The sequence below is a fragment of the Chiloscyllium plagiosum genome, chromosome 40, assembly GCF_004010195.1.
Source record: "Chiloscyllium plagiosum isolate BGI_BamShark_2017 chromosome 40, ASM401019v2, whole genome shotgun sequence".
In the NCBI taxonomy this organism is placed as follows: Eukaryota; Metazoa; Chordata; class Chondrichthyes; order Orectolobiformes; family Hemiscylliidae; genus Chiloscyllium; species Chiloscyllium plagiosum.
The window spans coordinates 24005763-24023130 of record NC_057749.1 but is presented as its reverse complement, the minus strand read 5'-3'; the positions used below and the strand labels follow the sequence as shown (position 1 = coordinate 24023130).

At 46.5% G+C, this 17368-nt stretch overlaps 1 protein-coding gene across 1 annotated transcript in view; it reads right to left on the bottom strand.

The window, feature by feature from the left end:
• Nucleotides 1-17368, bottom strand: part of tln2b (talin 2b) — a 297300-nt gene that overhangs the window by 68411 nt on the left and 211521 nt on the right. Inside the window, exons 27-28 of the mRNA XM_043680129.1 lie at nucleotides 15996-16098; nucleotides 1023-1231 (exon numbers count right to left, since the gene is read on the bottom strand). Coding sequence (XP_043536064.1) covers nucleotides 1023-1231; nucleotides 15996-16098 — 312 coding nt within the window. The remainder of the gene's footprint in view (nucleotides 1-1022; nucleotides 1232-15995; nucleotides 16099-17368) is intronic.

The following is a 17368-nucleotide window of genomic DNA, read 5'->3' as shown; positions in this document are numbered from 1 at the left end:
TTCTTCAGGAAGAAGGGCCCTTGGGGACAGTGGACAGGCTTTGGGGGAGTCAAGAGGTGAGTTACTCACTGCAGGATTCCTAGCCTCTAAGTTGCTCTTGTAGTCACTGTATTTATGTGGTGAGTCCAGTTCAGTATATCCAGCACTGTCTGCTTCTCTTTCAGATTTCGAGTGTCCACTCTACTTTGCTTTTATATTCCTGTTGAAGGAGATCCTTACAACATTTATTTATCTCACTCTGACTGACATGTGACAGAGCTGGTGCTATCATGTATTGTCCTGAGAGGGATCCAGTTATCCTGGGATAAAGAAAGCTGGGATTTAAGATCAATCATCTCAGATTTAAAAAGGGGCATTTTAAATCCAATTCATTCAGTGGGAAGCCAGTGGAATCCACGTTCACCTCCCACTGGGCTCTCCTTTTCATTGCCCTTCCACCCGAACCGTTCAGGTTAATAGAATCCTTAGAATATAGAAGCAAGCCATTCGGCCTAACAAAGCCACGCTGACCCTCCGAAGAATATCCCACCCACACCCATTCCCCTGTGATTAATGCACCTAACCTACACATCCCTGAATACTATGGAGCAATTTAGCATGGCCAATCCACCCTGACCTGCACATCTTTGGATTGTTGGAGGAAACCGGAGCAAACCCATGCAGACACGAGGAGAATGTGCAAACTCCACACAGACAATCGCCCGATGGTAGAATCGAATCCGGCTCCCTGGTGCTGTGAGACAGCAGTGCTAACCATTGAGCTACTGTGGCGTTAGGTGGGGCATCAGCGTGATAGCTCATCCAAAAGACAGCACTTCAGCTCCCTCAGTCTGGAACTGGGAAGGTCAGCTTGGTCAAGCCTCTGGAGTGGGACATGAACACACGACCTTGAGACCCGAGGAGGGGAGAGCGCAGCCCACTGAGCCACTCCCAACATTGTGGCTTTGGGTCAGAGCCGGGCCTTACTGTGACACACACAGGGGTCCCTGCACAATCGGAGCAGGACGCTTGATCTGACTAACCTGTGCCAGCCGTTGCTGGCTCTCAGTGTCTCCGGGTGAAGCCAACGCGTGCTTGGCTTCCTGGATCAGCAGGGCAGACCCATCCATCACATCCCGAGCAGTGTCCAACATGGAGTTCTGAGCTGGAGAGTTGTCCGTCGAAGCCGCCACCCCGCGGGCAGCTGATGCCAGAGTCTTGAGAGCTTGCGCTGTTTCCCGTGCGGCGATACCTGAGGGCAAGAGAACAAACTGTCTGAACTGCTTTGGCACAAGGGAGAGAAACAAGAATATCGAATACCAAGTGGTCTCCTGCCTCACTGTATCAGCCCAGCGGTATCATCACTAAACTGTTAATCGAGAGAATCGGAGGCTCGAATTCCCAGATGATGGAATTTAAATTGAATAAAAATCTGCAATTAAGAGTCTAATAATGACCATGAAACTCTTCTTGATTTTTATCAATATCCAGCTAGTTTACTAATGCCGTTTAGAGGGGGAAACTGCCATCCTGGTCTACAGAATTGGAAGGGTCAGGAATGGAACTGAGCGCTGTGTGAATACCTGCACTTCTGAATTTACCGCAATCCTGCTCCATCAGCAATGTACTGAGAGGATTCACCTCCAATAACCACAGATACTTCCCTCTGTGTTAGGTGTTGGCGCAGTCAGTGGGTAGCCTTCCACCTACTTCTCAATCACTCAAGGGGCTCCTCAATGGCACACTTGGTTAAATGCTACCTCAACATCCAAGGTCACCTGCCTTCTCAAGTTCAGCTTGTTTGCTTGCGTTTGGACTGATAAAGTCAGGAGCTGGGTGATGGAGGGCTTCTGCCCAATTCTCCTGCTCCTCGGATGCTGCCTGACCTGCTGCGCTTTTCCAGGCACCACGGTCTCGACTCTGATCTCCAGTATCTGCAGACCCCACTGTCTCCTAGTTGATTTCAACCCTATTGCGAAGCCTCTTCCAAGGATGCCTACCTTGAAGTTTTCCTCCTCTCTCTACAAGGATCTCAGTGAGTTCTGGATGTAGGCTTGCTCGCTGAGCTGGAAGGTTCATTTTCAGATGTTTCATCACCATACTGGCTCATCTCAGTGAGTCTCCCTTTCACTGCACCCCCACCCTCCCCGTACCACCGAGGAAATCAGATTCCTGATGAAGGGCTTATGCCCAAAACGTCGATTCTCCTGCTCCTCGGATGCTGCCTGACCGGCTGTGCTTTTCCAGCGCCCACGCTCTCGGCCTTGGAGAGACCCAAACTAAGCAGCAGTGGGAAGGTGGTCGCTGAGTCATTGGTACCGTCAATGACACCTTTCACCCCTTTCATTACTCCATCATTTACAAGACGGATTTAGTGAGAATTGGTCAGATTAGATTTGCCCTGCTTTTTTGTGGACAAGATGCACTGAGTTAATTTTCCACATTGCTAGTTAAATGGCAGTGCTATTACTTGGCTAGGGGGTCTGACTAGTTCTGGAGCACAAGTCTTCGGTATAATTACCAGAATGTTGTCAGCGCCCATCACTTTTGCAGTATCCAATGCCTCTCACCATTCCCTCCGCGACGAGGAGTGAATACAAGTTACCGAAGACTAGCATTCATGTAGTCGGGGAACCCAGGAGGAGGCGGCAATGGATTATCCATTTGTCACTTCTGGCTGACATGAAGATGGTTGCAAATACTTCAGCCTTGACCTTTACAATGATTGAGAGTGTGTTGCTGGAAAAGCACAGCAGGTCAGGCAGCATCCGAGGAGCAGGAGAATCGACATTTTGGGCCCGAGTTCTTCATCAGGAATGAGGGACGTGGCTGAAGAGCTTCAGGGCAGAGGAGAGGACTTGGGGAGTTCAGTGAGAGAGGGACTCACTGAGATCTTTGTAGAGAGAGGAGGAGAACTTCTTCAAGGTAGGCATCCTTGGAAGAGGCTTCGCAGTAAGGTTAAAATCAACCAGGAGAAAGTGAGGTTTACAGATGCTGGAGATCAGAGTTGAGAGTGTGTTGCTGGAAAAGCGCAGCAGGTCAGGCAGCATCCGAGGAGCAGGAAATACGACATTTCAGGCTGGAGCCCTTCATCAGGAATGATGATGTGGCTGAAGAGCTTCAGGACAGAGGAGAGGACTTGGGGAGTACAGTGAGAGAGGAACTCACTGAGATTTTTACAATGATGTGCGAAGCTCCCCCACTGAGGGAGATAACTGTCCAGCCTCCTTTCCCACTCAAGCGTCACTCACAACTGGATAACCAGGCTGTAGAGCTTTGATCAAGTTCATTGGTTGTGGATTCACTTAGTGCTATCTTTCGCTAACTTCTTCTTGCTTCTCACATTCCCAAGCATGCCCTCCCTCCACCACCGATGCTCAGTATCAGCAGTGTGTACCATCTACAAGGTGCACTGCAAAAATTCACCAGAGATCCTCAGACAGCACCTTCCAAACTCACGACCACTTCCATCCAGAAGGACAAGGGCAGCAGAGTCATGGGAACACCACCCCCTGCACATTCCCCTCAAAGCTATTCACCTTGGAAATATATCGCCATGTCACTGGGGCAAAATCCTGGAATTCTCTCCCCAATGGCATTGTGGGTCAACCCACAGGAGGTAGGCTGTAGCGGTTCAAGAAGGCAGCTCACCCCCACCTTCTCAAGGGGCAACTAGGGATGGGCAATAAATGCAGTGCCCAGGCAGTGACACCCACACTCCACAGATAAATTAAAAAACATACAAGCCCATGTAGCTTCACCAGTTGGTACCGCATTGTTAGGTGTGCCTTGTGCAGCCATAATCCTTATTGAAACAGGGCTGTTTCTTTGACTTGATGGCTACCCTCGAGTGAAAGATATACCGAGCCACGAATACTGTTTTGCTGCTGTTGATAGCCCAATAAACCTCATGCATGCCCAGCTCTGAGCTGCCAGATCTTTCTTGAGTCTATCCCACTTAGTACAATGCTGTACGTGATGGATGGTATTCTTGATGTAAAGACAGGACTTCACTCCCACGAGGACAGTGCAGTGGTCACTCTAACCAACACCATCATGGACAGATGCATCTGCCACAGATGTACGAATCAAGATACAACCAGTCAAGTAGATTTTGCCCAAAACCAAAATAGAAATTGCTGGAGAAGCTCAGCAGGAGGGGCAGCATCTGTGGAAAGAAAATAGAATCAATGTTTCAAGCCCAGGGACCCTTCCTGAGAATATTTTCCGAACTTGTGGGTTTCCGTCTCACCAGCTGTAGGCCCAGTCTTGCAGCTACGCCATTTAGGAGACTAAGAGTTAAGGCTGAAACCAGTGCCTGGCTCGAGGTACATCTCATTGGTTCAATGTGAGTCACTTCATTTCTGAGACTACTTTTACAAGCTCACACTGGGATAAAAAACGTGTGAGTACCTCTTTTCAAGTTTGGATTTTAAACTAGTGGCATATGGATTTAATCAACTTAGTTGAAAGGATTTCATGTTTAACTTCAATGATTAACCTTTTCAGAACAGCGATTTTAAACCAGTATATGTCAAAAAAGCAGGGGACTGAATGCCCCCTGAGTGTTAATGGAAGTTTTTTTATACTGTGGGGCTTAGGACAGGAGGAGAAGAAACAATAAGCCATTAGCATAGCAAAGGTTGGGTTAAGTAAGGATTTTTGATAATTTAGTCAGAAACTTTTGAATTTAGTTAGAAAGAGTTCCAACTAAATTTAAATGCAAGAATAGTTTCTCCTAGAAAAAAGAAGTTTGTTTAGTTAAGGAAATACGTTACCTCAGTGAAAGGGTTTCATTTTGTGAAAACCTTCCACACCAGGAGTGTTTGGTTAGAGATCTGCATTGGTTATTCAAAAGTAGAGAAACTCTAAGATCTCAGTCGTGTGAGTCAAAGAGAAAAGGCTTCACACTTCACAGGACAAGAAATGAAAAGAAGCAATTCAGCCATCGTACAGATACAACAGGGAGGAAAACTATAAAGTGATGGCATTAGGTAATAAATTGCATTTTGTTTTGCTGGGTGTTTGCAAACTTTAAACCTGTATTTTATGTAGCTAGCTGGTTTGTTTTACTTTATTTTTCTTTTTTATTATATAATAAACTTCTGTTTTATTGTTAAAACTAAATTTACAGCTAGCATGCCCAGGTTTCAATGGAAGATCACAACATTACATTTACAAAAAAAACCAAAATATGATGAATCAAGCCAGATTTCAATCTGAGATCTGACTTATGCAGCTGTAGCATCTGCCAGGACCATAACTAATGGAATTTTCCTGTGATTCAGTAGCAGATACACTGCACAGCATCATCTGTGTTAATATATTGAACAGATTCTTATCTAACATCTGATTCCCAAAGTTTGTGAGAAGATTTGTAGCTCGGGTGCTCATTGTTGTGGTTCTGTTCGTCGAGCTGGGAATTTGTGTTGCAGACGTTTCATCCCCTGTCTAGGTGACATCCTCAGTGCTTGGGAGCCTCCTGTGAAGCGCTTCTGTGATGTTTCCTCCGGCATTTATAGTGGTTTGTCTCTGCCGCTTCCGGTTGTCTGTTCCAGCTGTCCGCTGCAGTGGTTGGTATATTGGGTCCAGGTCAATGTGTTTGTTGATAGAATCCGTGGATGACTGCCATGCCTCTAGGAATTCCCTGGCTGTTTTCTGTTTGGCTTGTCCTATAATAGTAGTGTTGTCCCAGTCGAACTCATGTTGCTTGGGACAACATTACTATTATAGGACAAGCCAAACAAAGAACAGCCAGGGAATTCCTAGAGGGATGACACTCATCCACAGGTTCTATCAACAAACATATCGATCTGGACCCAATATACCAACCACTGCAGCGACAGCTGGAACAGACAACCGGAAGCGGCAGAGACAAACCACTATAAATGCCAGAGGAAACATCACAGAAGTGCTTCACAGGAGGCTCCAACACACTGCAGATGTCACTGGGCAGGGGACGAAACGTCTGCAACACAAATTCCCAGCTCAGCGAACAGAACCACAACATCTGATTCCCAAATTGTCAAGCCACCTTGGACACACCCCGGATAAGCATGTTCACAAAGAGTTAAAAACTACAAGGGGTTTGTGGGTAAAAATGATGTGTAGTGAGATGTTAATTGTATATCAAGTGAGGACTTATGCAGAGGTGGGGGAGTGACCTACAGGTTTCCATTTCTTTTGGCTGTTTCTTTTATTTCTCCCTCAGTTTCAATTCCTGTCTTTTGTCGACTAAAATGATGCCAGAGAATGGCGATTTTGTACACTTTTCATTGTATTCCTGAACTCGAGTACACATGACAATAAAATTAAATTTATATCTAATCTAAATCTAATTATAAATGGTAAAGTCACCATTGTCTCACTGGACTATAGGGCTGCTCTCTCATTACAGAAAGAGAGAAAGAGAGAGGGAGAGAGAGAGAGAGACTGAGAGAGAGAGAGAGAGAGAGTGAGGCGACTGATGGTCATTTAACCTGAAGGTCACCACACAGTTGTGATCCCCTTATTTAAGGAAATAAATCATTTTATTGGAGGCAGTTCAGAGAAAGTTCATTAGGATGATCCTTAGTATGGAGAGATTGTCTTATGAGCAAAAGGTAAACACATTGAGTTTGATATGTTGCTGTCTCATGCACTGAGATACAGTGAAAAGTGTTGTTTTGCGTACTATACAGGCAGATTGTACCGTACAAAATGTATCAGGGTAGCAGAACAGAGTGTTACAGCCACAGAGAAGGTGCAAAGAGAGAGAGCGAGCAATATCATCAGTAACATTAGAGAGGTCCATTCAAAAGTTTGATAACAGCAGGGAAGAAGCTGTTCTTGAATCTGTTTGTACGTGTATTCAAACCTGTTCCTGCTTCTTATGGTCAAGTGGGAGAGGCTGAGAAGGAGAATTCTCCATGGTGACCTCAGCGGGTGGGCAAAGTTAAAAATCACACAACACCAGGTTATAGTCCAACAGGTTTAATTGGAAGCACTAGCTTTCGGAGCGCCGCTCCTACATCAGGCGTTTGCCCAAAACGTCAATTTTCCTACTCTTCGGATGCTGCCTGACCAGTTGTGCTTTTCCAGCACCAGTCGAATCTAGACTCTGGTTTCCAGCATCTGCAGTCCTCACTTTTGCCTAGTTGATTTTAACCTTACTATGAATCCTCTTGCAAGGATGCCTACCTTGAAGAAGTTCTCCTCCTCTCTCCACAAGGATCTCAGGTGAGGCTCTCTCTCTCTCTCTCACACTGCAACCCCCAGGTCACCTCCTCTGCCCTGAAGCTCTTCAACCAGGTCCTGAAACAGACTCGCTACCACAGTCACATCCGCTTCCTCAGTGCTTGCCTCCACAGCCACATGATCCCACATGGACTCTGAACTACTTTTAAACCAGCACAGTTTGGAGCTGAACAGGACAACCAGTACAGACTACAGATTCAAAACCAGCAGCAACGGTTCTCCTTCAGGATCCTCCACTCCACACTCGCAGCAATGCGCCGGTACCCAACCTCTCTACAGTCAGCCCTGCCTTAACTGATGGCCACACTCTCTCAGAACTGCAAAGGACCCCTTCTGTACTATATTCGAAGAAGAATTCATACTCTCAACAAACAGCATTTCAACACCCATTCCTGATGAAGGGCTTTTGCCCGAAACGTTGATTTTCCTGCTCCTCGGATGCTGCCTGACCTGCTGTGCTTTTCCAGCACCACTCTAATCTAGACTCTGATTTTTAACTTAGTACACCTCAGTCCAACACCGGCATCTGCAAATCAGCAGGTCATAGAGTCACAGAGATGTACAGCACGGAAACAGACCCTTCAGTCCAACCCGTCCATGCCGACCAGGTATCCCAACCCAATCTAGTCCCACCTGCCAGCACCCGGCCCATATCCCTCCAAACCCTTCCTATTCATATACCTATCCAAATGCCTCTTAAATGTTGCAATTGTACCAGCCTCCACCACTTCCTCTGGCAGCTTATTCCATAAACGTACTACCCTCTGCATGAAAAGGTTGCCCCTTAGATCTCTTTTATAGCTTTCCCCTCTCACGCTAAACCTGTGCCCTCTAGTTCTGGACTCCCCGACTCCAGGGAAAAGACTTTGTCTCTTTACCCTATCCATGCCCCTCATAATTTTGGAAACCTCTATAAGGTCTCCCCTCAGCCTCCGACGCTCCAGGGAAAACAGCCCCAGCCTGTACAGCCTCTCCCTGTCACTTAAATGTGTGAGAATTGAACCCACACTGTTGGCATTGCTCTGCATTGCAAACCAGCCATTCAGCCAATGTAACGGTATGGGTCAGAGGACCCAAGCTGAAGTTTCAACATATAAACGGACCCTTATTGAAAGTCAGGAGTGGTTCAAGTTGGCTCCCATATCAGGAGAAAGTGAGGAATGCAGATGCTGGAGATTAGAATCAAAGAGTTTGGTGCTGGAAAAGCACAGTCAGTCAGGCAGCATCCGAGGAGCAAGGGAGTCGACGACGGGCTTTCCTGATAAAGGCTTATGCCGAAACATCGACTCTCCTGCTCCTCGAATGCTACCTGACCGGTTGTGCTTTTCCAGCACCACACTCTTTGACTCTGCCTCCCATATCATCCCTCACTAACTGGCAAAATTAGTTAGTGACAGGGTGACACAGTGGCTCAGTGTTTAGTACTGTTGCCTCACAGAGCCAGGGACCCGGGCTTCAACATTTAATATTATCATGGCTGATCTGTTGGCTCTCACGGCTGCTTTCTTACCTTTTCCCCATAACCCTTGATTCCATGATCAAAAGTCTAGGTATCTCAGCCTCGAAGATAGACAAGGACTCTGCCCCCACGGCTCTTTGCCGCCAAGGGTTCCAAACATGCACACCCTTTCAAGAGAAGAAATTCCTCCACATCTCAGTTCTAAGTTGGTGCCCCTTTACTCTGAGACTACGCCCTCTGGCCCGAGACTCTCCCAGGAGGGAAACACACTGTCAGCATTTGCCCTGTCAAGCCCTTTAAAAATCCTATATGTTTCAATGTGACACTTGGGTGACTGTGTGGAGTTTGCACATTCTCCCTGTTTCTGTGTGGGTTTCCTCTGGGTACTCTGAGTCCAACCATGTACAGATTAAGTGCATTGTGCTAAACTATCCTGTAGGGACTGGGGATGTACAGGCTAGGTGGGTTAGCCATGTGGGGTGACAGGGGTTGGGTCAGGGTGGGATGCTCTTCGGAGGGTCGGTGCAGACCCGATTGGCCAAATGGCTTCTTTCTGCACTGTAAGGATTCTACGATTCCATCAATGGATCATAAACTTTACTTGAGGTGGTACAGGGAATTTAAAATAACCCATCAGAGGCATAGATCACAGCAACTACTGTATGTGTGAACCCCCCTCGCAGCCTGAGCTAGATTTATCATTTGTTATTTCCCACGGTAAACACTTTCTGTTTCTGTTTATACAATTGAGACATTAATCCTGTTTTATTGTCGATTAGCTTGTCATGTTTTGCTTTCTGATTTTTGAGAAGTCCTGCTAAAAATGAATTAGAACAGGAAGCCATAAATCAAGCTACAAAAATAATGAACTCAGGAAAAAAAAAATGACTGGACTCAGACTCGGAAAGACCTTGCTCCCTGAGAGAGACTCTGTCTGTATTTTTAAAATATTGTTTTGTAATATAGGAAAGGGAGCAGCAAATCTTGCCAGTGTAAGGTCCCACAATCAATAATAATAAACGATATGAACATGCTAATGATTAAGTCTCCTGTTTGAACAGCTGCTTGAGAGACACGGACGAGGACAGTGAGAATAATTCACCAGCTCCTTGTCAAATAGTGAAGGAATTCCTTCTCACCTCAGTCTTACATTGGTTCCCTTTTATCTGAGACTATGTCCTTTGGTGCTAGACTCTCCCAGGAGGGAAAATATCCATCACTAATTCAGGACAGACTCTGCCCCTTAAAAGGGATATGGGTCAAATGCTGGAAACGGGACGAGATTCATTTAGGATATCTGGTCAGCATGGATGAATTGGAATGAAGGGTTTGTTTCTGTGCCGTATATCTCTATAACTTATCATCAAGGCAGCACTGCAGATAAGTCAGCATTCCCTCAGTGCTGCATAGCCATGTCTGCCTAGGCGAGGTGCTCAGGCCTATGGACTGGGATTCGAAACTATGAGGAGAGGATGAACAGATGGGTAACAAATAGGGAATTCTCAGCCACAGGGACTGGCAGAGTTGAATGCATTGAAAGGGAAGCTAGATGAGCTAAGAAGGGGAAATCATGAGGAGGAATTAGCATAAACACAACTCATATCCCATTTCGAAGCCGAGGGGCAATTTAGGTGAAATAATGGAAGGATTCAGTGGGATGGATGTGGAGAAACCAATGGGTGAATCCAGAACAAATCTAGAACCTTCCAGCCCTCTGACCTCAATGAACCGGAAGGACAAGGGCAGCTGATGGATGGGAACACCACCTTCCAAGCCAAACACCATTCTAATTTAGAACAATACTCTTACTGTCCTTCACTGTCACTGGGTCAATATAATCCCGGAACTCCCTTCCTGGCAACTGGGGGAGGTAGGGGGGTTGAGTGAGTGAGAGAGACTGAGACAGACACACCCATGTTATTCACACATCTCCTTCCCCTCCCAATCTGCACCCCAGGACCCAAATGGAAAGCTCTCTCATTTCCAACCCCTCCGCCAACTTTCATGGGAACTCTGCCAGAACTAGCTCAGAGAGGTTCACCACCAGAGGCAAGCACAAGGTCAGCATTAATTAAACACAGCTCGTTAGCCTGGCCTCCGTCCCCACCCGTTTCCCTTCTGATCAGGACTTAGGGTGTAATCTTTCACTCTCCCTAGCTCAGCTCCTTAAATCAGAAAAGCAAAAACATGTTCCATTAATTAGCTCTGCCGCTACTTTTTAAATAGGCCAGCTTTATTAGCTGTTGATTCAAATGATCGATTTGACGCTTTGGACATTATTTTAAAAAAAAAATGAAATTCATGGTTTACTGTGGTACCACACCTGCCCTGAATCAAAGGGTGGCTCAGTGGTTAACACCATTGCCTCAAAGCGCCAGGGACCCGAGTTCAATTCCAGCCTCGGGTGACTGTCTGTGTGGAGTTTGCACATTCGCCCCGTGTCTGTGTGGGTTTCCTCCGAGTGCTCCGGTTTCCTCCCACAATCCAAAAGGTGGTTTAGTCACGAGAAATGTGGGGGGCCGGTCCTTCAGAGGGGTGGTGTGGTCTCGATGGGCCCAATGGCCTCCTTCCACACTAAGGAATCTGTGAAAAGCTGCAAGGGAGCCACTGCCACTCTCTGTTCAACAAAGGTTAAACAACTCTGCTCAAGAGCTTGCTGTTTGATTTACTCTACTCCATCCTTCGCTTCATAAAGAACCTGCTAAGCTTGCACATTAATTACCCATTACACAGGTGCTGTTCTTGCATTCATGCATGGAATATGGGTGCCACTAGCATTTATTGTCCATCCTTAATGGGCCAGGGGGCAGTTAAGATTCAACCACATTGCTGTGTGCCTAGAGTCACATGTAGGGCAGACTGGGTAACAACAGCACTTTCCTTCCCTCAAGGTCATTAGTGAACCAGATGGGTTTTCACCGACAATGATCCCGTCATTAGACGCTTAACTCCAGATGTATTTATCCAATTCAAATTCCACCATCTGCTGTGGAGGGATTCGAACCCAGATCCCCAGGACATTGGCTGAATTAACAGTTTAGCAATAATACCACTAAGGTAGGAACAACACAAATATGCTCCTTAACAACCTGATGGTTGTGAATAACATGCCAATGCAGCACCCTACCCCAGAATGAGAACAATTTAAACTGCCAGGGGCTCACTCCTGCAGGTGGTGAATAGAAATTGGAGGCTTTTACAAAAATCGTGTATCATATGGCAAGATGCCTCAGGTCAGTGAGAGTCAGTCCATTGTTACCATGGAGACCGATCTCACCACAGTTAGCACAGCAGTCAACATGCTTCACATCACAAACTGTGACTCCAAGAAACTGCAGCTTGTGCATGGACGTGAGAGATATGGGATCAGGCGTTATTCTCTACTCGAGCACACTTAGCAATGATCTGACGACAAACAGGATTGTCAGCACGCCACTGTCCCGATGTTACACTGCTCGACTTCTGGCAAAGTTTCGAAGATATCCTGCTGAAAATTCAATGGGTTTCGTCACAACAGTTCAGAAGTCAAGGTTCAGAGATCAGCAATAGAGGCTTCATCACCTGCACATCTCCACAACCTGCTTTACCCTGCACTGGACCCACCTCCACAGCCTGGTTTACCATGCACTGGACCCATCTCCACAACCTGCTTTACCCTGCACTGGACCAGCCTTCACAACCTGATTTACCCTGCACTGTACCCACCTGTACAGTGAGTTTTATCCTGCATTGTACCCACCTGTACAGTGTGTTTTATACTGCACTGTACCCACCTGCACACTGTTTTATACTGCACTGTACCCACCTGCACACTGTGTTTTATACTGCACTGTACCCACATGCACACTGTGCGTTATCCTGCACTGTACCCACTTGCATACTGTGTTTTATCCTGCACTGTACCCGCCTGTACAGTGTATTTTATACTGCACTGTACCCACCTCCACACTGTGTTTTATACTGCACTGTACCCGCCTGTACAGTGTGCTTTATACTGCACTGTACCCACCTGTACAGTGTGCTTTATCCTGCACTGTACCCACCTGCACACTGTGTTTTATCCTGCACTGTACCCACCTGTACAGTGTATTTTATCCTGCACTGTACCCACCTCTAGTGTGTTTTATCCTGCACTGTACCCACCTGTACAGTGTATTTTATCCTGCACTGTACCCACCTCTACAGTGTTTTATACTGCACTGTACCCACCTGCACATTGTGCTTTATCCTGCACTGTACCCACCTGCACACTGTGTTTTATCCTGCACTGTACCCACCTGTACAGTGTATTTTATCCTGCACTGTACCCACCTCTAGTGTGTTTTATACTGCACTGTACCCACCTGCAAACTGTGCTTTATACTGCACTGTACCAACCTGCACACTGTGTTTTATACTGCACTGTACCCGCCTGCAGTGTGTTTTATACTGCACTGTACCCGCATGCACAGTATGTTTTCTACTGCGCTGTAGCCGCCTGCACACTGTGTTTTATACTGCACTGTACCCACCTCCACAGTGTGTTTTATCTTGTACTGTACCCGCCTGTACAGTGTGTTTTATACTGCACTGTACCCACCTGTACAGTGTTTTATACTGCACTGTACCCACCTGTACAGTGTTTTATACTGCACTGTACCCACCTGTATAGTGTGTTTGTACTGCACCGTACGCACCTGCACAGTGTGTTTCATACTGCACTCTACCTACCTGCACACTGTGTTTTATACTGCACTGTACCCACATGCACACTGTGCTTTATCCTGCACTGTACCCACTTGCATACTGTGTTTTATCCTGCACTGTACCCACCTCCACACTGTGTTTTATACTGCACTGTACCCGCCTGTACAGTGTGCTTTATACTGCACTGTACCCACCTGCACACTGTATTATATACTGCACTGTACCCACCTGTACAGTATGTTTTATACTGCACTGTACCTACCTGCACACTGTATTTTATACTGCACTGTACCCACCTCTACAGTGTGTTTTATACTGCACTGTACCCACCTGCACACTGTGCTTTATCCTGCACTGTACCCACTTGCACACTGTGCTTTATCCTGCACTGTACCCACCTCTAGTGTGTTTTATACTGCACTGTACCCACCTGCAAACTGTGCTTTATCCTGTACTGTACCCGCCTGTACAGTGTTTTATACTGCACTGTACCGACCTGCACACTGTGTTTTATACTGCACTGTACCCGCCTGTACAGTGTGCTTTATACTGCACTGTACTCACCTGCACACTGTGTTTTAGACTGCACTGTACCCACCTGCACACTGTGTTTTATACTGCACTGTACCTGCCTGCACAGTGTGTTTTATACTGCACCATACCCGCCTACAGTGTGTTTTATACTGCACTGTACCCGCATGCACAGTATGTTTTCTACTGCGCTGTAGCCGCCTGCACACTGTGTTTAATACTGCACTGTACCCGCCTGTACAGTGCGTTTTATACTGCACTGTACCCACATGTATAGTGTGTTTTATACTGCACTGTACCCACCTGCACACTGTTTTATACTGCACTGTACCGACCTCCACAGTGTGTTTTATCTTGTACTGTACCCGCCTGTACAGTGTGTTTTATACTGCACTGTACCCACCTGTATAGTGTGTTTTGTACTGCACCGTACGCACCTGCACAGTGTGTTTTATACTGCATTCTACCTATCTGCACACTGTATTTTATACTGCACTGTACCCACCTGTACAGTGTGTTTTATACTGCACTGTACCCACATGCACACTGTGCTTTATCCTGCACTGTACCCACTTGCATACTGTGTTTTATCCTGCACTGTACCCACCTGTACAGTGTATTTTATACTGCACTGTACCCACCTGCACAGTGTTTTATACTGCACTGTACCCACCTGCACAGTGTGCTTTTTCCTGCACTGTAACCACTTGCACACTGTGTTTTATCCTGCACTGTACCCACCTGTACAGTGTATTTTATACTGCACTGTACCCACCTCCACACTGTGATTTATCCTGCACAGTACCCACCTCTAGTGTGTTTTATACTGCACTGTACCCACCTGCAAACTGTGCTTTATCCTGCACTGTACCCGCCTGTACAGTGTGTTTTAGACTGCACTGTACCCACCTGCACAGTGTGTTTTAGACTGCACTGTACCCACCTGCACACTGTGTTTTATACTGCACTGTACCCGCCTGCAGTGTGTTTTATACTGCACTGTACCCGCATGCACAGTATGTTTTAGACTGCACTGTACTCACCTGCATACTGTGTTTTATACTGCACTGTACCCACCTGTACAGTGTGTTTTATACTGCACTGTACCCACCTGTATAGTGTGTTTTATACTGCACTGTACCCACCTGCACACTGTGCTTTATCCTGCACTGTACCCGCCTGTACAGTGTGTTTTCTACTGCGTTGTACCCTCCTGTACAGTGTTTAATACTGCACTGTACCCACCTGTATAGTGTGTTTTATACTGCACTGTACCCACCTGTATGGTGTGTTTTATACTGCACTGTATCCACCCCCACACTGTGTTTTATACTGCACTGTAAGCACCTGCAGTGTATTTTATACTGCACTGTACCCGCCTGGATAGTGTGTTTTATACTGCACTGTATCCACCTGTATAGTGTGTTTTATATTGCACTGTACCCACCTGCACACTATGTTTTATACTGCATAGTACCCACCTGTACAGTGTGTTTTATACTACACTGTACCCACCTGCACACTGTGTTTTAGACTGCACTGTACCCGCCTGTATAGTGTGTTTTATACTGCACTGTACCCACCTGCAAACTATGTTTTATCCTGCACTGTACCCATCTGCACACTGTGTTTTATACTACACTGTACCCGCCTGTATAGTGTGTTTTATACTGCACTGTACCCACCTGTACAGTGTGTTTTATACTACACTGTACCCGCCTGTATAGTGTGTTTTATACTGCACTGTACCCACCTGCACACTGTTTTAGACTGCACTGTACCCACCTGCACACTGTGTTTTAGACTGCACTGTACCCACCTGCATACTGTGTTTTATACTGCACTGTACCCACCTGTACAGTGTGTTTTATCCTGCACTGTACCCACCTCTATAGTGTGTTTTATACTGCACTGTACCCACCTGAAGAAGGGCTCATGTCCGAAACGTCGATTCTCCTGCTCCTTGGATGCTGCCTGACCTGCTGCGCTTTTCCAGCAATACATTTTCAGTTCTGATCTCCAGCATCTGCAGCCCTCACTTTCTCCTCCTTTATCCTGCACTGTACCCACCTGCACAGTGTGATTTATACTGCACTGTACCCACCTGTATAGTGTTCATTGCCTTGAGCTGCACAGGTGAGGAGCTGTGCCATTGAAGAGCCCACAGCCTTGGATGTGCTTCCCAGATCCTGTGCACATTTCTCCAGCTGGAATAAAACAGGAAGACAAGAACTCTTCACACAAAGGATGGTGAATCTTTACAATTTCCAACCAGCGGGCTTGTGGCGGCTCACTGAGTATGTTTCTGAGTGAGTGATAGATTTCTAGACATTAAAGATACCCAGGACATGGGGAGGCGGTGAAAAAAGGCACTGAGGGAATGAATTTGGGTAGATTTTATGGGCCGAATGGCTCTTGCCTGTGCTTATTCCCAGTGACCGAAATGAATTGCCTGGTGAGCCATTAGGCCCTCACTCGCTGACTGAACCCAGATCATTATGGCCTAGCAACCCAGGAAATGCTGATGAACAGCATCACCTCCGCTGCAATGAGACAGTGCAAACATTTTGGGGTAATTGACATCTTAAAGTGACTGTCAATAGCAGGAAGTTTAGATTAGATTACTCATGATTAGATTAGATTACTTACAGTGTGGAAACAAGCCCTTCGGGCCAACAAGTCCACACCGACCCTCCGAAGCGCAACCGACCCAGACCCATTCCCCTACGTTTATCCCTTCACCTAACACTATGGGCAATTTAGCATGGCCAATTCACCTAATCTGCACATTTTTGGACTGTGGGAGGAAACCGGAGCTCCCGGAGCAAACCCACGCAGACATGGGGAGAAAGTGCAAACTCCACACAGACAGTTGCCTGAGGCGGGAATTGAATCCGGGTCTCTGGCACTGTGAGGCAGCAGTGCTAACCACCGTGCCACCGTGTCCTGACCAACAAGACATCAATTGGACCCTGATGGTCACATCGACCAAAGGCGATTGTTCTATATGTCTCGTACCATCTGACCAATCGATTGGTGAAATTCCGTCAATGGATAAAATAAGACGTTTCACCACAGGAGAGACACTGGAAGCCAACGAGACACAGTTAAAGCTCTAATTCTGGGTGGGTTGGCAAATCTTCATTTCAGGGCCGCTCATAATTAAATCACAGGTGAGGTGCTGGAAGACTGGTGGTTGGCTAACGTGGTGCCACTGTTTAAGAAGAGTGGTAAGGACAAGCCAGGGAACTATAGACTAGTGAGCCTGACCTAGGTGGTGGGCAAGTTGTTGGAGGGAATTCTGAGGGACAGGATGTAAATGTATTTGAAAAGGCAAGGACTGATTAGGAATAGTCAACACGGCTTTGTGCGTGGGAAATCATGTCTCACAAACTTGATGGAGTTTTTTGAAGAAGTAACAAAGAGGATTGATAAGGGCAGAGCAGTAGATGTGATCTATATGGACTTCAGTAAGGC